Source organism: Daldinia vernicosa (assembly GCF_022497035.1).
Source record: "Daldinia vernicosa strain CBS 139.73 unplaced genomic scaffold F5Y00scaffold_41, whole genome shotgun sequence".
In the NCBI taxonomy this organism is placed as follows: Eukaryota; Fungi; Ascomycota; class Sordariomycetes; order Xylariales; family Hypoxylaceae; genus Daldinia; species Daldinia vernicosa.
In genome coordinates this window covers 50,673-69,968 of record NW_025953957.1, presented here as the reverse complement: position 1 = coordinate 69,968, position 19,296 = coordinate 50,673, and the positions used below count along the sequence as shown (strand labels likewise).

General features: G+C 48.2%; 4 protein-coding genes across 4 annotated transcripts; 3 read left to right on the top strand and 1 right to left on the bottom strand.

Moving 5' to 3' along the window:
* Positions 1 to 576: 576 nt before the first annotated feature.
* On the top strand, positions 577 to 1,833 carry F5Y00DRAFT_264284 (uncharacterized protein; the record flags this gene model as incomplete). The annotated part of the gene is made up of 3 exons (XM_048011628.1): positions 577 to 1,207; positions 1,310 to 1,338; positions 1,423 to 1,833. 3 exons carry the CDS (start codon positions 577 to 579, stop codon positions 1,831 to 1,833), a joined length of 1,071 nt encoding a protein of 356 aa, XP_047862598.1.
* Positions 1,834 to 3,698: 1,865 nt separating this feature from the next.
* On the top strand, positions 3,699 to 7,658 carry F5Y00DRAFT_138935 (armadillo-type protein). Its single transcript, XM_048004331.1, has 3 exons — positions 3,699 to 4,015; positions 4,463 to 7,419; positions 7,479 to 7,658. The coding sequence occupies exons 1-3, from the start codon at positions 3,858 to 3,860 to the stop codon at positions 7,532 to 7,534; spliced, it is 3,171 nt and encodes a 1,056-aa protein (XP_047862597.1). The 5' UTR covers positions 3,699 to 3,857; the 3' UTR covers positions 7,535 to 7,658.
* Positions 7,659 to 8,236: 578 nt separating this feature from the next.
* F5Y00DRAFT_271802 (uncharacterized protein) lies at positions 8,237 to 12,776 on the top strand. Its single transcript, XM_048012865.1, has 4 exons — positions 8,237 to 9,500; positions 9,582 to 9,669; positions 9,776 to 10,318; positions 10,431 to 12,776. Exons 1-4 carry the CDS (start codon positions 8,476 to 8,478, stop codon positions 12,762 to 12,764), a joined length of 3,990 nt encoding a protein of 1,329 aa, XP_047862596.1. The 5' UTR covers positions 8,237 to 8,475; the 3' UTR covers positions 12,765 to 12,776.
* Positions 12,777 to 13,448: 672 nt separating this feature from the next.
* On the bottom strand, positions 13,449 to 19,219 carry F5Y00DRAFT_254445 (DHS-like NAD/FAD-binding domain-containing protein; the record flags this gene model as incomplete). The annotated part of the gene is made up of 5 exons (XM_048010166.1): positions 13,449 to 15,720; positions 15,796 to 16,247; positions 16,304 to 16,437; positions 17,362 to 18,015; positions 18,130 to 19,219. The coding sequence occupies 5 exons, from the start codon at positions 19,217 to 19,219 to the stop codon at positions 13,449 to 13,451; spliced, it is 4,602 nt and encodes a 1,533-aa protein (XP_047862595.1).
* Positions 19,220 to 19,296: the final 77 nt, after the last annotated feature.

Below are 19,296 nucleotides of genomic sequence, written 5' to 3'. Positions count from 1 at the left end.
CCTGGCATAGTTGATTCCCAGCAATCTGTCGTGGCTAGTATGGTACTAAGAATATACCTATCGGACTCCGGGAGCCCTTGGGACGGAGATCGCTTCGTCCGTAGGTAAGGCTTATACCATGTAGCGAACTAGGCAAAAGAATGTAGAGAAAACTGTAAAAGAAAATGCAGAGAAATTTGTAGAAATAGCAACAATTACTATCCGCTACTAGGTATAATACGGCTGGGTATGATAATGCCATAAAGTTACGAGTTAGTTAGACATTTGCGAAATTGTAATAATACAGAATACATAGGTGGTGAATGCTTCCGAGTCGGAATAGGGGAGTGGCCACCTTTTACGATAAAGTCGTCCTCCGCCGCCATATCCTGGTAAAACCGACAACACAACGAGACTTGGCTCGCGGATTTAACTATAGGATTGATAATCAAGGTAGACCGTATTAAAGCTGCCCATAGTCTGATGTGTCAACTGCCCTTCATGCTCTGCGTTTTTTGCTTCATAATAACCTAGAAGACGGCCCTAGGAGAGTGGTCGTTACTTTAGCCCCTTAACTTTGTCCTCCGACCAACAAAAATGGCCTCAAAACTCATACGTCTTGTCGGGCTCATGGGGGCTTTTGTTCCCGTATTCGGGGCGTCCACTAGAGGTTCTCGTCAGATATCCACGCCGTTATCGTCGAGAATCGTTGCCAGAATGAACCAGTCCGATGCCTTTGTCGAAAATATTGCTGTCCGAAGTAATGGTGACCTTGTCGTGACGCTACTCAATCCATCGGCCTCTGTCTATACCGTTAAGTCGCCGTATACTGATTCTCCGATTGTATCCCTCGCCCACACGTTTGAGGGTGCCAACGGCACAATTGGGATTACCGAGACAAGTCACGATACGTTTGTCGTCGTAGCGGCACTCATCCGGGATGCTGCTCAGCCACTGCCGAACACAACGTCGCTATGGGAGCTGAAGCTAGACGACGGAGATCAGCAGGCTACTGCTCGTAGAATGGTCCACATCGCCGAAGCAGGTTTAATAAACGGCATCGTCTCCGTACCGGACAACGAGTCTATTATCTTGGCCGCGGATAGTCAACTTGGCGCTATTTTCCGAGCCGACGTCGCGAATGGCGAATACGAAGTTATACTTGATGCCCCTGAGCTGAAACTTACTCCCGGAGCGAGTATCCCACTTGGTGTCAATGGCTTAAAGGGTATGTAGAAAAACACCCACGTAATATTGATACATAAACATTGAACATTATATTCCTCTATCGAGACTCGTTCTTCTATGATAGCTAACAGTTAATAGTAAGCAAGTATCACCCCTTGGATATATCGCCGGGTTTGCACTGTGCTTAGATATCTGAAGTCTAAACCCACCGAACTTTCCAGAAATATTTAAGGTCTAACATGCCTTGACTAGTAGATTCGCGATGGATACGTGTACTTGTCTAACTCGGATCTATTCTCGATTTATCGCTTCCAGATTGACGAGCAAGGATATCCTATACAGGGCGCCGAGATCGAAAAAGTCGCCACGGTCGAAGGTGTTTCATTCGTGGATGATTTTACTTTTGATAGACATGGAAATATTTGGCTTGCGACGAACACCAATAACACAGTAGTGACTATTGGGAAAGATGGTCGCCAGTCCGTAGTGGTGGGCTCACTCACGGAACTTACTGTTGCAGGAGACAGCTCTCTCGCATTCGGTAAAACGTCGATTGATCAGGACGTTCTTTATGTGACTACGTCAGGGGGGATTCCTGCTCCCGTCAACGGTACATTTACCGAGCCAGGAAAAATTGTTGCTGTTGATGCGAGAGGATATTACTAGCATGAGCTGAGCTGTGCTGAGCTGAGCTGAGCCGTGCTGTACATGTAACCTACCTAAATCTAAGTTAGCAGGACTATGTAGATTGGAGAAGAGTGATGATTTTCAGCTTACACTATAAATGGATGGCGAACAAATCCTTCGAGCTAGTATGTACTAAAAATCAAGTTGGTCTTCAAGGGGATAGTCTAAGATAGTTGGTAGAATGTTATAGTATTAATAAGATGCTAGTTAATTCCAAATCGGGAACACCGTTCCATTGCATTAGATGGATCCTATGCTCTAAGGGTCCAGACATTAAGACCTATGTAGAGGATGATCTCGAAGTCTACCTAAGCTTGTGATCGGGTGTTGAATTAAAAAGGGGGGCTTAGCCAACTAGTCGTTGGAGAATAATAACATAGACAAATATTGGCACGTTAAGGAATAAAGAAGTTGAACATAAAAATAGAGATTTATAACTTGAACATCAAGAATAAACAAATGCACTTCTGTATTTAAGTGTTTAAGGCTTACGGGAGAAACGGATGTAGTCCCGGATTCGCAAGCACATGCAGAATACCTATCTCCAGATTTTTGAAATAGATCCTGGTAATCCGTACTTTATGCGGGCGATGGGCAAAGATTTTGGCGGGGAAGAAGAAGAAGAGAGAAGGACAAGTCTAAAGAAGATTTCGCCTTCATCGCTTGACCGCCTTACGAATTGTACATAGGTACATATCGATAATACCAGGTATGTACTATGGTTACATACAGGCTTAAGTTTAACGAGTGGGCCACGTACCCGTGGGGCGAGCTAAGCAAAGGACTATACCAGTTCAGTGTTAATCTGCTATATTAAACCTATAAGTACACATACGTTATTATATTTTTATATAAATTGGCAAAAACGAAAATAAACTTTATATTTAACGCGGTACTCGACCTACTTGTTAAACTTACCCATACCTATAACCATAATACCTCCTATTACGTACATATCTATATAGTACATGTACCTAGGTATTAGAAGTTGTCGGTCCCTGCTCCATTGCCCCCTGCCTCCGGAGGTCCCTATTTTAAGCAGCTATATAGCCCGTCCACATCTTTTGCTGCCTAAATGGGACTAGGACTAGATGCCTAAGAGAACTTTGAGAGCTGCATACTAGAGAAGCACGATAAAAAGCGATAAAGTATATACGATACCTAAGCATGAATCATGCTGACCCCTGGCTTATCGGCTATTGGTTCCTTTCATGTCAAGTGGACCTATTTGATAAAGACAACCTAAAATGCAACTAAAGTTATGCTAATCTACTGTCATACGTACACGGACAGTACACATAGATATAGTACCTGAACATTAGGTACCTAAACCAATCATGGCAGTGACGTTTTGACAACAATTGGGTTTATCGGGGGTATTAGCTCCACAAGTTAATCGATTACAGTGAGAACCCTGCAATCTTGTACACTTCCCCTCGGCAGCCCACCTATCAAGGTTGCCCCTCGCGGGCAGAAAAGAGGAAAAAAATTATTTGGCCGCCAAAATTTTTTTCAGTTAGAATTTGGGACATAGCATTTTCTTGCCACAGGGACACACATAAAACCTCGTCCACCACTCCCAACCCACATTCCACCTTTTTCCCAAATCCTCCTTTTTTTTTCTTATCACACATACAATCTCTCTTTTCTTTTCCATTTACTCTCTTTTCTTGAAGAGCGACCATCTGAGCCTCTCTAACTCAGATTCGGGTTCATCCTCTTCTCGAGACAAAAAAGAGATCTTTGTTCTTCGCCGCGATTGGGCTTAGACTGGATTAGACGAGCCACGATAGAGTAGATTCTGAACACACGTTCGTCAGAATTTCTACAGGCTCTAGACGAAGGCCACTTCCTAGACTTGGGTGTGTCTCTTTAGACTTTCATCGTCGATTTACCCATCACCGCATTTACGACCGAGAGAATTTATCGACCCGGGATAATATCACGACGACTTTCGACCAACATATTCTAATCGATTTCCCCGTCGAACAAAAATAATCAAAATGTCTACGGCTCAGGAAAACGCTCAGTCCATCAAGGTCTTGGATGACCTGATGCAAAAGCTCACCATTTCCAAGGATGCCGCTTCTATCAAGGACGCATCCCACTCGTTGGCCTCTTTCATCAACGGTCGCATCGAAGACCAGGAAGCCCCCACTAGGTAAGAAAATTTTGACGCTATTACATATTCATATACGCAAATACACACATACACACATACGAGAATTCATCGTTTATATTGCATTTTGCAATTTACGGCTTCTTTGCTATGTGTGCCCCTCCGCCTTTGCCACCTAAATTCTAGCTCCATTTTCATTTTCATTTTCATTTTTTTTTTTCGCGTTCATTTCGAATTCCGCTGTTCCCCTCTGCCGTTCCTATCCTTTTTACCCACACCCCCACTATATGCACGTGCCCGAAAATGTCGTTTGCATTGGCGTTATGTCAACCCCTCCCCCCACTCGTTAGATGGCCATAATATCTGCTGGGCGAAATAGAAAGAAGAAAAAACGGGAAAGGGGGAGCTACGACTTAAACACTGGCTTTCATCATAATTCCTATTTCCCCTCATAAATCAGCATATGCTAACATGAGATTATTTTTGCAGAACCGTGGAGGCCTTAAAGAAGCAGATTACAAACAAGAAAGATGCTGCAGCCCGCGAGAAGGCAGCCAATGCCATCCAGGCCATTGCCCAGCACTCTGAGATCGCCCCCAACGTCGAGCCCTACTTTGTTCTCCTACTACCTCTAACCCTTGCTGCCATTGGCGACAAGATTACTGGTGTCAAGAATGCCGCTATTGCTGCCACCACCGCCATCGTTGAGGCTATCAACCCCAACGCTGTCAAGGCCGTCCTACCCGTCATCGTCAAGTCTATTCTCGAGTCCCAGAAATGGCCCGAGAAGATCACCGCTCTTGACTGCATTGATATTCTTGTTCGAACTGCCCCTGCCCAACTGGCATTCCGAGTTCCTGAGCTCATTCCTGTTATCTCCGAGTCCATGTGGGATACCAAGAAGGAAGTCAAGGAGCGTGCATACAAGACTATGGAGAAGATCTGCGAGTTGATTGTCAACAAGGATATTGAGCGATTCATTCCCGAGCTCATCAAGTGTATCGCTAAGCCTGAGAATGTCCCCGAGACTGTCCACTTGCTCGGTGCTACAACCTTCGTCACTGAGGTTCAAGAGCCTACTTTGGCTCTGATGGTTCCTCTGCTCGATCGTGGTTTGGCTGAGCGAGACACTGCCATCAAGCGAAAGGCCGCTGTTATCGTTGACAACATGTGCAAACTTGTTGACGACCCCAACATCGTTGCTCCTTTCTTGCCCAAGATGATGCCTGGTCTCCAGAAGAACTACGATAACTTAGCCGACCCCGAAGCCCGTGAAAAGACCAAGCAGGCTCTGGATACTCTTATCCGTGTTGGTGACATCAAGGATGGCAAGATCCCCGAGGTTCGCCACGACGGCGATGTTGCCGTTGTCTTGGGCCACCTCCAAGCTATCATCCCCAGCAAGCATGCTAAGACGGCTGAGAAATTGGCTCCTGTTCTGGAGTACATCTCCGCCATTGGTGGCCAGCTCGTTGACGAGAAGGAAACCGAGCCCTCTACTTGGGCCGCTGCTGTCAAGCCTTTTGTCACAGTTGTTGTTGGCGATGTCGATGCTGAAAAGGTTGTCGACGGTCTTAGAAGGCGTGCTTCTTCAGGTGCTGCCGATGAGGCCGAGGAAGAGGTAGATGATGATGAGGGTGAAGACCTCTGCAACTGCACCTTCTCTCTTGCCTACGGTGCCAAGATTCTTCTTAACCAGACTCACCTACGCCTCAAGCGTGGTCGCCGTTACGGTCTTTGCGGTCCCAACGGATCCGGTAAATCTACTCTCATGCGTGCTATCAACAACGAGCAGGTCGAAGGTTTCCCTAAGCAGAGCGAAGTCAAGACTGTCTTCGTTGAGCACGACCTGGATTCTGCCGATACTGAGATGACTACCATTGACTGGACAATGAAGAAGCTGGCTGAGGCAGGCGTTACCACTAGCAAGGCCGACGTCGAGAAGCGCCTTGAGGAGTTTGGTTTCACAGAGGCAATGACTCAGGGTGAGATCACCGCTCTGTCTGGTGGTTGGAAGATGAAGTTGGCTTTGTGCCGTGCTGTCTTCGAAGCCCCGGATATCCTGTTGCTCGATGAGCCTACTAACCATCTCGACGTGAAGAACGTCAAATGGCTCGAGGACTACTTAATCAACTCCCCCTGCACTTCTATCATTGTTTCTCACGACAGCAGCTTCTTGGACAACGTCACCCAATACATTATCCACTACGAACGATTCAAGTTAAAGAGATACAAGGGTAACCTAAAGGAGTTCGTCCGTAAGAACCCTCACGCCAAGTCGTACTACGAGCTTGGAGAATCCGAGATCGAGTTCACTTTCCCCGAACCCGGTTTCTTGGAGGGTGTCAAGACCAAGGCTAAGGCCATTCTGCGTGCCACCAAGATGAGCTTCCAATATCCGGGTACCCCCAAGCCTCAGATCACCGACATCAGCTTCCAGTGCTCGCTCGGTTCCCGTATCGCCGTTATCGGTCCCAACGGTGCCGGAAAGTCGACCCTCATTAACGTCCTCACTGGTGAGCTGATCCCGACCGCTGGTGAGATCTACCAACACGAGAACATCCGTATTGCCTACATCAAGCAGCACGCCTTCGCCCATATTGATAACCATCTCGACAAGACCCCCTCTGAGTACATCCAGTGGCGATTCCAGACTGGTGAGGATCGTGAGACCATGGACCGTGCCAATAAGATCATTACTGAAGATGATGAAAAGGCGATGGACAAGATCTTCAAGGTTGAGGGTTCGCAACGCCGCATCATTGGTATTCACAGCCGTAGAAAGTTCAAGAACAGCTACGAATACGAGTGCTCTTTTGCTCTTGGAGAGAACGTGGGCATGAAGAACGAGCGCTGGGTTCCTATGATGACAGCCGACAACGCTTGGCTTCCGCGAACCGAACTTCTCGGTTCTCACCAGAAGATGGTCGCCGAGGTCGATATGAGGGAAGCGCTTGCTTCTGGTCAATTCCGACCCCTAGTCCGAAAGGAGATCGAGTCCCACTGTGCCAACTTCGGTCTTGATGCGGAACTTGTATCCCACTCGCGCATGCGCGGTCTCTCTGGTGGTCAGCGTGTCAAGGTCGTCTTAGCTGCTTGCTCGTGGCAACGACCCCACTTAATCGTTCTTGACGAGCCCACCAACTATCTCGATCGTGACTCCCTAGGTGCCCTGTCCAAGGCTCTGAAGAAATTCGAGGGTGGTGTCATCATCATCACTCACAGCGCCGAGTTCACCAAGGACTTGACTGAAGAAGTGTGGGCTGTCATGGATGGTAAGATGACGCCTTCAGGCCACAACTGGGTCCAAGGCCAAGGCGCTGGCCCTAGGCTAAAGCAAGGCGACGACGACGAAGAGGAGAAGTTCGACGCGATGGGTAATAAGATTGTGGCGACGAAGAAGAAGGCTAAGTTGACTAGCTCCGAGGCCAGGAAGAAGAAGAAGGGTAAGTCCAATATTCTAGTAACCCTTCAATCCCTAATACAGTAGCTAACCTGACTATAGAGCGTATGGCCCGCCGAAAGCGTGGTGAGGAGGTCTTCTCCGATGAGGATGAGTAGACGGTTTGCCATCATCCTCGCTGGCACGCATCCTTACGACTTACTTCTGATTCACGAATATGATCACTTTTTCCTTTGTCTGATATGAACACAAAAAGTTCGGATTTGCATGGTTAGGCATTGTCTCTGTTTCTTGCGCGCCAAGGTTGCCCAATGCTCATTGCAACTAAAGGGAGGGCGTTTTATCGCATGGTCGAGCAGGATGAACAAGGAAGGGCATGATACCGCTGGATTGGAGGCCCCAGAGGTTAGCCTTTCGAATTCTTAACTGCGAGAATACCATAGATAGATAAGCAGGTCGCTGAATAGACTTGATATAGAATTCTAAGTCTTCTTTCTACCCGTAGCTGTTAATGTGATATTGTATCTTAATTTGTACACTTTGCTCTCATGTAGAGCCAGATACTCGAGATGAATTATAGACCGACTACCTACATTTACGGGTTAGGTGATAACGTCTAGTCTAACTATAACAACATCCGTTGACTCCATGCCCTTTCTTTGGATACACTAGCGTTCTTAACAATATGTATTTTTTTTTAAAAAAAAATGTCGGATCCGGGTCAAAACGTAGTGTAGCTAATGGGAGGAATCCTTTGTTTTGACCTTTGTCGCATTTGTACCTCTCCTTGATTTTCCGAGAACGGCAAGACAGGCTTATGGCATGCCTACAAAGGCTTTCTTGATATGCATTGAGAGGTAGGAAAGGGAAATATCCAATTTACAGATCTGAAGGTGTATAGCAATTTATCTAAACGTTAGCATTTCGTAACTTTTGACAAAAGCATACCTTGGTAACATAGAATGATAACGGCAACGATAGGAGGAGAGCAATAGCGGTATTGTATACCTAAGCAGAACTACGGGGATAATTATATACAATACATGCCCTATATACGGCCGCTCCTACAAGCTCTAGGGTCATATCTTAAGTAGACCTAATGTCTGCATCCAACGTTGGCGGTTTCTTTTACGAAACCACTGCGACGCCGGCTAAACCACCGGCGTTGCGGCCCGGCCAGACTATCCAAGAGGTAGCATCGGCATATTTAGATTCGTTTAGGAAAAAAATACCTGATGGATATTTCTGGGACTGGCAGCCTTTTTTCGAGGCGCTGGTCGAAGGGAACATCGCCGCTCATGGCGTCAGCGTTGTATTCCCGCCCGACGATGCCGATCAAATGGGCTCTCCAGCTGAGGCAGACCGGTGGCGCGACAGCCACATAGCTGTTAGGGGAAAGGTTCCCAAGCCGCCTGGCAGTGGGTCGTGGAATTACACGTGGTATATTCCCGAGTGGTCTCATCCTGATTTTGACCCGAGCTACACGGTATCGTATGTGAAAGGATTCCGTATGTCGGGTTCTAGAGATCCGGTTGTTAGGCTGCATCCGGCGCTACGGCCCCAAGACCAAATTCATCGGCCGACGGAGTGGGCGAAACGCTTCGGTATCTATCCGGGAGAGTTCGGGGGTCGAAGTCGTCTCAGTCCGACGCTATCTGCGACTCGGGATCCGTGGGAGGACTACGCGAACCAGGTCAATCTGCTCCCGGAGGAAGCAAGAAGGAAACTCGCCCAGGAGACGAAAGACGCGGCGATAAAGGCGGGGAAATCCCTCCCCCCCGAAGGATATATCGACAAGGCTGCGTTGGAGAATCTGATGAATACCGAAGAGAGGATGACGGGACAGCAACTACGGGTAAAGATGGCGTCGTACCTAACTAACGACCATGTTCCCCTTAACCTGCAAGTCGAGCCTCCCACCACCTTGGAAGAGTTCGTAGACGACCTTCGAAAGAACTATCCGCAAATATTAACCGCTCACAAGACGTATTTCCAGAAGGCCTTGGATGATCAAGATTATCAACGGATTGTGTTCCATGATATGACATCCGACGAGATGGTATACAACAATATTTATACGCAGTCTGATGATGCGATTTGTGACCTTGAAGGCCCGGTTCATGCGTAAGTATAGGCGTTTGACATGTGTGCTTTATCAGCTGGGCTAACGGCTCTCGATTGCTCCAGTATTCTCCAAAGAGACAGGTGGAGAGATAGTTCGTCAAAGGGGGCTGATAGATTCGATCCTCGATTCTTATATAACCTCAATGGTGTAAGAGAGGAATGGGATATGGTGAGTTCTCCTGCCCCCCTTCCCCCCCCCCCCCTTTACCCCTGAGCGCGAACGAGCGCGGTGAGATTGGGATTGGCAAGGATTAGCTAATTCATTTCCCTGCCAGAGAACAAACGATACCCTATGGGCTGCGATGCAACCCGCACTACTGCTTTTATCGAAAATGCTTCTGAGCGGTCATCCCGGTATACAGGCCTTGATGGACTTGCGGACGCGGTACAAGATTCCGGACCACCTAGTTGCAGATCGGGATAACCCCAGGACGCCTAATCTCGTCGGATACAGGCCCGTAGAGGAGATGGTCTTAGACCTAAAGAACTCGTGGCCGGAGATGATTGCGCTGAATAACATGGGATACGATTTTATCGAAAACACGTGGAGGGTTCTCTTCTATTGCCTACGCTTTGAAATCAGTTGCGCGTGGTTTGAACCCACCGAGTCAGATGATGCGGATGCTATTGATGGCGTCAAAGAGACGAAGACCTTGGTATACGGGGTAACTCAGGCGAGTGGCAGCGGCCGGGATACGGTCATAAGTATTTGGATAGCAGCTGAGTTGATATGGCCGTTGCTGGTACCCCAATATAGCCAAAGCGAGAAGCTTACGGCGTCATTCCTAGTTGCCTCGACTTTGATGCATGAGTTCGCTGTGAGATAACCCCCTTGATTTAACCCCCTTGGTTCCTAAAATCTTTAAAATCTTTAACCGTTGTGTGTGTCACATCTACTAACATGGCTCTCGTCGCTTTTGCGTATTATAGCACGCAGTCAATTGTGCCCAATGCATTCTGACGAGCGACCTATTCTTTTCACGATTTCCAGGCCAACCTCCGGAGACTGCGTTCCTCCTTAGACAACTGGCGAATGTTCTTTGGGACGTGGACGTAGAGGACGGAGATCCTTTTTGGGATGGTTTAGGTGTTGCTGAGTTAGGCTTCGATCTCGAGAGGTCGGTTTGGGGGTTCCTCACCAACGTCATGTTAAGTGGCTCATTCATAAGGCCTTCCAGGCAGATAGCCAGTATGCCGTTGGTAGCTGAAGCAAATCCGTATCCCGTTGCTAGAAACCCCCCTCCGCCTGGAGCTATACGCGTAGGACCCATCAAAAATGCCGACTTTCCCACCGAGAATTATTGTCATCCCATTCCCATCGACTATATGGCTCAGTTCTTCAGGGAGTCCTTCTGGACCGATGTCTACCCGACATGGGGTCCCGAAGCCATGAAGCTGAGCCCCAAGGATCGCCTCCTGAAGACTACAATGTCAACTTCTTGGGTACACGCACCCATGGGCGAGAAGTACTATGGTAAAGCGGAATGGTGGTTTCTGTCCTTCGTATACCGGACGCTAGTGAAAAACGACTATCACATACTAGGAGAGTATCTGAGACGACAGGCGTGGCACTTGATAATGCCTTCGATATTATCGCTCCGTTGGGAATATGATTGTCAACAATGGGATATCGAAATTATCATGCCCCTAAATTCTCATATCATGACATTGAACAACGAAATAGAAAAGGGACAAGAGATATCTCGGGTTTGCGGGTTAGACTACGATAACCTATTCGAAACGTATGTTACTCAACACAACCGTAACATTCTCAGTGGTGCAAATCCCACCTTGATGTCCTTCGTGCAATGGTCCCAAATGTACGAGCAGAATCGGGAAGAATATTTCGCTGTAGGCGGGATTATTATGCGGGAACTATCAGCAACATACAGAGCTTTTATGAAGGATCTCGCATACCTACAGCGTGTCATGGTAGACTTCCTCAGCCTGGAGTTCAATGCCCGAGCTCATATTTATACAAACAATGGCGCTGCGGATAAAGGTCCCCTCGGGGTCATGTATAGACACATACAAGAGGCGTTTGAATGGTCGCAACACTTTGTAGGGATATTAAACATGTATTCCAATTCAGCGACAACTGAACATCTCCAGCACGAATGGGTTTTATGGGAAACACGTTACCGATCCTGTTATATGGCCTATACGGACCTCATGGAGATGCTGGGTGATCCGAACCGGTGGGACCCGGAAGACATCAGCTGGAAAAGACGTTTTACAACGGTACCGTCCTCCTACTGGAAAAACCGCATGGATCGATTAGGTGTTCTTGCGCATAGACAGTACGTCAAGCTGGACCCGCGGATCCGTCATGTTTTCGATGAATGCGAAGCAATCATGGAACGCTCACAAGGATCGGGCAGTCTCCCTATTCCGTTCCAGGACTTCCAAGGATCTGTTAACAGTATAGACCGAGTAATAAGGAATGTGAAGAGCCTAGGTCAACCTCCGCCTGCAGATAGAGTGTATAACTGGACCGCCCCCGGCCCAGTACGGAAACTTAAGGAGGACCAGCCCCGGGCTTTCTCGCCAGACGTGCAGCCGAGCCCCACCGAGACCGAGTTACCCAAGCTAGATGTTACTCCCTCAGGCAAGGAAGAAATAAAAGACACATTTGGTGTACCGCGCGACCCTACAAAACTAGGAACACGTGCGCCTCGACGGCTTAATATACCGGACTCGGGTCCAAGCGGTGGAAACTTAGGTGGTTCCACGTCCGCACCGACATCACGGGGCGGTGCTCTAGGAGGTGGACTCAACAGAAACCGGCGTCAGTCGCATAAGGGCTTCGCACGTTGGAACAAGGATCGGGACGGCGCACAATTCATCCTATCCGCGCAGAAGATGAATAGCTTAGACAGTCTCCAGCAGATAGGAGTGCCGAGTTCAATCATCGAGGAGGTAGTTAGGCCAAGCCCCTTCGGAACAGGAGGGCGTTTTCAGACCGGGACGGGAGATACCATCTTCACGCCACAACCTATTGGGGCTAGAGCCGGGAAGCAGCCGACTCTATTCCCCAATGCGTTCGCAAATCCTTTGATCACGACAGATGAATCTATTTCACATGACTCGGAGCACCTCTTCCAGGAGGCGCAGCGGTGGGAGGACCGTAGGGGACAACAATACCAGACAACGGATATCTGGCGGGACGCGCGAGCTACGGGCTTCGATAATACTGGAGGTCACAGTCCGGGCTCGTCCCCCGGATCCCCGAGCGCATTCCCGTCCCCTGCTCCTAGCATTTAGTCTAAACACCACCATCGATCCCGCTCGGGGCTAGTGGGACTTTCTCGACTCTGGACCAGCCCCTAGAAGCATACGACGACTTATCCCAACCCCTTGTAGGCGGCTGACGTTACGGAGAATGTCGATGAGTACCTTGTATAGTATAATAAATGCGAAGAGGGCGAGAACCAATAAGCTGATAAGAGCAACTATTGTGTTAGAGGCCAAGCGAGTTCGGGCGATTAGGTATTAAAGTCTTGCTTTGCCATTGATGTTAATTATGTTAATTTATTTCGGACGCATATAAAGGTGTCCTATTAGTAGACTCCTATATCATCATACTTTCGCCACAACCCATCACCCAGTTCAAAGGGGAGGGGGGGCTAAAATCCATCAGCTGGTACTTGAGCGATCAACATAAACACTAGACGTGACTTACCGAGTAGTAGTCCCCCTGGGTAGGCAAAGCTTCCAACTGAAACCTCAAGGTGACAAGGCCCGGAACCCTCAAGATAAGACGAGGAGTTGAAAGTATATGCTAGTTATATAATATAAACTTTGTAAAATCACTGTAGACAACCATATATAATAGATAGGTAGCTATACTTCTTATTACTAATAGTTGAAGGGCCTCGAATAGGCTTAATATGCGGGATCTTCTACTACATATCTAGCCAGGTAAAAGCCATGGTGTCGGATCATGCCTCATCTCGAATATTTTAGTCCTTCAAGTACCTGGGCTCCCTCGAGGGCTTCCTGTTGGGCCAATTCCCATCGGAGTTGGTCTGAAGGGCTAGGCGGTTTGTCGTAAGCACCTACACTAGATTCCTTGGGTGGCCTTCTGTAATTTGTCGTCTCGTATCGTAACTTGTTAAGTGGATTGCTAAACAGCATGGGATACGTCGCCTGGCGTATGGCAAAAATCCGGGGTCGCGCTATTGGTGGTAGGTCAGATAGTGGACTCGGTGGTGATACGTTTAAACTCGGCTCCAGAGGTTTGATCCTCGCGGGAGGCGAACGCTCCCACCCAGGGTGGAAAGGAGGTAAAACTGGTCCTTTAGAAGGAAGCGCCCTACAGTTTGTTGAAGGAGACAACCCATTTTCGGTGCCATTTGCTCCTTTAAGGTTATGGCCTGGTGTAGAACGTGGAGGTGCAGGTTTCTTAGTTCGAGAAACTGTTCCACCAACCGGGATTCCCTCAATCATCTTTCGTTTCCTCCGGCGGGGATTAATTTTAACAGCAGCAGTAATGGAACTGAGCGGCTCATACGGAGGAGGCGTCGCACTCTTTCTATGAGGCGTTGCGCTACGATTTAATTCTGCTAGCCTAATCGGGGTCGGAGATTTACCAGAGCGTGCGAGCTCTTGGGCGGCCTTTTCGTATTGTTTCCGGCTATTGCAATTAGCTAAGAACGTACCTTTGTTAGCAGGCCCAAATTTGATCTCCGGGTCTCCCCCTGCATTGGTCGTTGAAGAGACGAGGGCCGCCGGTGCCGATTTCCTTGGTTTCCTTGATTTGGTAGTCGGGACGATAGTCTGAGATACCGGAGTAGGGTGGCTGGGAATAGGAGGCGGGACAGCCGGCGGAGGTCGACAAGGGAGTGTGTATCCGAGATTGTCAAAAGGACGGTCACCAATCTTGGCGAGAGTTTGAAATATCTCCCAAACCACGTATGCTCCACACTGGTAATCATTTCTCATGGAAGAGGGATTTTTAGGTGGCGGCCGAGGTTTGGCAAATTCGATCGTGTGTCGTCTCTTCTCGCCCAGGCTTTCTCGCTTCTTGGATATAGTCTCCCTCTTCTTTTCGGCTAAAGCCTCGCGCCTTTGCTTTTCGGATTCTAAAATCTCATCGGGGGATAGCCAAAGGTGCGGCTTCCTATCTTTTAAGTCGTCAACCCAAGCATCACAATCCCACTCAATCCAGTAATCTATGATATCGCCCCAAGCACTATCAGACGGCCTCGTCAGGTTAATGAATATGACTTTGCCTCCTTTGTTATGCACAGCTTTAGCAAATTCCTTGACCATCACCTTCAAACCGTGGACCTTAAGGCTAGTTCCTAATATTAGGAGGAGGTCCGGTCCGACGGAAAGGTCGTGCTGAACTATGGGGGATATGAGATCGGACTGCGGATGCTCTTCTCCATAGAGGACTATGTCTGGCCTAAGCTTGCCGATGCCTAAGGCTCTCTTCCCCTTTTCCTGGCGCGCAGCAGTTGCTCCCGCGCAGTGGGGGCATTCGGGCTGTTCGCCCGACATCGTACAGGATTCCCGTCCATCTTCATCCCAATCACAGAGTTTCCCGCAAACAAAGCAGCGAAGGGCATGTAGAGAGCCATGAAGGAACACACATTCAACACCCTTATCTTGAGCTAAGATTGAACGGGTAATGTTTCGTCCGGAAGTCTCAGAGCCTTGTGAGGCTTGTCCAACATCCACGTTAGGCTCATCTTCGTCCTTTGATGCTTCCAAATTCTCCTTGGAATCCTTTTCTAAATCTGCCAGTTGTTGTTTAGCAGACTTCCTCCTTTTATTGCCTGCGCCGCTCTTCAAGTCCGTAGAAAGGCCAATCTTCTTCTCGATTTCGTCGATATTCTGAGTATATACCCTCGCAAGTTTTCCAACATCACGTAGTTGCGCGATAAAGCGGTGAGTTGTGGTTGGTTCAACTTCCTTTACCTTTTGCCTTAGTGTAGTAGCAAAGCGATAGAATACGGATGTCTTCAGTGGATCTGCCCATATATTACAGTCGAACAAATCTCGTCCTTTCATATTACGTAGGCTCGAATTAGAGGTCTGTGAAGACAAGAGATCTAAAGAATTTTGTGTGTCTTCCAAGTCGGATGCCTCGGAACTTTCCGCGCTCTCTCGTGAACTACCCTCCGTAGACGAGTTCGCGTTTTCGTAGGGGTCGAATAAAACAGGCGGTGGCGAAGAGAGGGGAGACGAGCTAAATACCTTGCCCAGAACCGCTCTCGGAGTAGTATCCCTCGTTTGAACGTTACGAGAGCCCCGTCCTGCGCAGGGAGCTGAGTCATCAGTCTGGGACGAGGTTCTTGAAAGTCGGGAGCCTGAGAATAACGACTCCTGGGATGTAGAAGATTGAACGGAATATTGCGAGGCGTGTCGAGGTAATGGTGGCCGCAGTCCTGACTGCGACCTGGTAAGTCGCTGTAAGGATATTCCAGAAGCTACTGCTTCTTGTTTTACAAGGGTATCTCTCGTAGATCGAACAAGTATTACCGTGTCCTCGTCAGTGCCGCCGACTAATATATTCGCCCCATCCTGGGCTTTCTGACTATCAGAGCCGTCCGTCGCTTTCGTGGGTTTATGTTGTTCTGCTATCCTTTCATTCGTATGTGAAATTCTTCTTCTTTTGGTCGGGCGTTCGCTTATAGCAAAGTCGACAGTCTGTCCTTCGTTATCTTTACTATGACCGGCCTCCGCCCGTTCAAATTGGGCCTGGATGAGCGAATAAAGCCCATTTTCTGAGCGGAAGTCCTATATGAACAGTCAGTCTCAAGATATCTCCAAATATAGTAAGGGTATGATCATACTGGGATGCCGGAATTGGTACTTATCCCAGCACCTGTGATTATAACAACCTTTCTCGCTTTCCCCAGCGAGTTGGCAACGTCTTGGAGCAATTCCGAAGAAGTAGGTGTGACCTGGAGTATCGTCATGCTGAATGCTCAAGACCAGAATTGCCCAAGGCCAGTCGCGAATTCGGAGGGTTTATGTTCTAAGCGCGTAAAGGAGTCATCGCGCGAGAATGGCGTGCAAAAGTTGTAGTTTAATACGTATCGACGAGCTTGTCGTGTCCTCTTCCTCCGGAAGCTTCAAGGCGGGCGCATAAGAAGAAATTGAGGATAAAGACGCGTCAGCACGCGTGTATCGCGGATTAGTTAAGTTGCTAAAAGGTCGGGCTTGACATATATAGCTAAATAAAAATAACGGGACATGGGTTGTTAAGTTGAAGAGGCGCGATAAAATGTGTTGTGGTATACCGACGGTTAGAGAGGCGTGAATCGTGTACAAGACGGGAACATAGAAGCTATCGATCGTGGGGCGGGAAAGTATACGGATATAATCGGACAATCGAAAGTGATTTCGAATAGAAATGGCGGCAGCTGAAGTATGAAGACAGGATTATATAGTGTAGAAAAGTACCTAACCTAACCTAACGCAAGTTCTAAAACGCAGAAGAAGGAGAAGAAGAAAATGGTAGTTACAACTAAACTAAGTTGTGAGATAACTAGTTAAAAAGTACGAGTAAGTACGAGGTCGGCAGTAGCAATTACCTTCAATCTTGGGTACAAAGCGCGAATCATCTTTAGCTAGTGTGGAGTCAGTAAACACTGGCGAAGCAGCGAAGCTGACTGAGATTGGCAGTAACGCGTGCTAAGCGGCTACCAAGTTTCTAAATTTACCCCACTAGTTTGGTACCTCGTACCTTAAAATGCGGAGATCATTTGATTAGTCGCATGCGTGGGTATATTTGCATGCTTGCTTACGGAATATATCCATATACGAATAGGTCTCTGCTTAATATTTGCTACCGAGGTCATTAATTAGGTACCCTAACCTAACACATTCAACAACTTCGTGAAATCACCCACAGAGCCGAGTCCAGTTACGCAGTCGTACCCCTTTACGCTCTTCCATCCAGGCTCTTTAGCATCGTCAAATACACAGTTCTGGCTGACACCCGTCGTGATGTCTTGTAGCGCTTCCCTAACAGGCTGCGAATACAGCGCTGGATTTAGCCATCCTGTGCTATTCTTCCCCGCCTTCAACCTCGAATCATTGATCAACGCCACTAAAGCGGCTACGACTGGTGTGCTGGCACTCGTTCCAAGTACGTCGGTCTGGTAGCCGCCTACTTGGATAACGTAATTCGTGCCAGTAGCACTAATGTCAGGGAACGCCCGTCCGGATGCGTTGTATAGACCTCTGTGTGATCCGTTGAGGGTAGATATGTACTCGTCCACGACGCTCTTCTGCCACTCCGGTCTGGCGAAGTAATTGCTAAAACCACCAGTACTAAAGTCGGCTCCCTCTAAAGGTAGAGTATTTCCTGTTGCGCCTACAGCCGTGACGTACGGGCAACTGGCTGGGAATGTGGGAAGGAATATCTTGCGCCTTCGGCCATCGTTACTGTAACACTGATTCTGCCCTATGCCGCCAGCGCCGCCGTCACCGGAACCAGAGAGGACTGTAATACCGCGAGCTGCAACAAGAGCAAGAAGGTCACATACGCGAGCAGCATCTATTAACAACGATAGTTAGCAACTATCTCAGGTTGACGAGTCAAGATGTGTCTTGAAAGTGGTAATTCCTCAGCCAACTAAAAGGGAGAAAGAAAAACATCGACATCACGTACATGGAGCCGGCACCGATTGCTCATCATCAGCGTATGAGATACTTATTACGTGGGGTATTTCTTCATCTTTGAGATCAAGAAGATATTGGAAAAACTCGAGATATGGCTCGTTGTCGCTCCTATTTGACGGCATCAACTCTCCCTCGCGATCAACTTTCTCGCCTCGTCCTCCTGTTGAATAGTAGATCACATTCGCCGGATAGGCAAGGGCCATGGCGTACTCTACATCTAAACTAGCCTCTAACCCCGCTCTCGATTCTGGTGCATTAGGCTGAGGATTCGTGCCATTATTTAACGTAACCACCGTGAAGTTATAATTCAGCGGTTCGAGTTCCGGCGAGTATCTTCCAAGGAATTCGGAAACGTCGTCATATTTGATCCACTGCTCGAGGAAGCCAGCTATTCCGATTCGGACAGGTGACTCTATGGGCGTCTTAGTATCGGCATATGTCACATTATAAAGCTTTTTGAGGCATGCCGGAGTGACGCCCGATAGGCAAGGCTGGTCGTCGTCGCTCGCCTTGAAGGCTGCTTTTTGGGAAGGGCGGTGCTTGAGCCTAGATTGAGGTGGTGGCATGAAGTTCGAGATTGGATATATAAACTCGATATTTCCGTCAAGTATTCGAGGCAGCGCATATGATTGAGTACGTATGAATGGCGAAGAGTCCTGGAAAGAATAATATCCTAGGTTGGTACGAAGAATCCTATTAACTTCCGCAGCAGTTGAAGTAAATTTCACCATTGAGCCTTCGTTGGTTATGTTTGTAATTCTGTTCGACCTGAGCCATGAGTGGACCAAATCCAACGTCTTCCTGTCGGGTGCTTGATAATCTTTCACCTCATCCCGCGTGAGATGGTGTCCGTATTCAGCATGTCGCGGATCGCTAATACGATTGAGACGGGTTTTTAGTTCATTAATTCTTGGCTGCTTGAGTGCGATTGACAACTGCATCGGCTCTTCTGCCTTTGCTGGCTTCTCAAACCTCCAACCGGCCGGAAGATTGGTTACCACGTCGCGAATAACCAGTGTTTCCGCGGCCGCATGGCTTGCCCATACTCCAATCAGAGCGCCGACAAGGGTCAACCTCATGGTGAACTTCCCTAGGAATTAATGGCGACTTAAATTAAAGAAACAAAACGCCTCTCTATCCAACGAGGCTACAGATC

What these genes read in the sequence shown, in the direction of transcription:
- F5Y00DRAFT_138935 (XM_048004331.1), top strand. Translation starts at nt 3,858, where the DNA reads ATGTCTACGGCTCAGGAAAACGCTCAGTCCATCAAGGTCTTGGATGAC. An exon ending in GACCAGGAAGCCCCCACTAG is followed by an intron (nt 4,016 to 4,462) that starts GTAAGAAAATTT and finishes TTATTTTTGCAG; the next exon opens with AACCGTGGAGGCCTTAAAGA. An exon ending in GGCCAGGAAGAAGAAGAAGG is followed by an intron (nt 7,420 to 7,478) that starts GTAAGTCCAATA and finishes ACCTGACTATAG; the next exon opens with AGCGTATGGCCCGCCGAAAG.
- F5Y00DRAFT_271802 (XM_048012865.1), top strand. Translation starts at nt 8,476, where the DNA reads ATGTCTGCATCCAACGTTGGCGGTTTCTTTTACGAAACCACTGCGACG. An exon ending in CTTGAAGGCCCGGTTCATGC is followed by an intron (nt 9,501 to 9,581) that starts GTAAGTATAGGC and finishes CCAAAGAGACAG; the next exon opens with GTGGAGAGATAGTTCGTCAA. An exon ending in TAAGAGAGGAATGGGATATG is followed by an intron (nt 9,670 to 9,775) that starts GTGAGTTCTCCT and finishes TTTCCCTGCCAG; the next exon opens with AGAACAAACGATACCCTATG.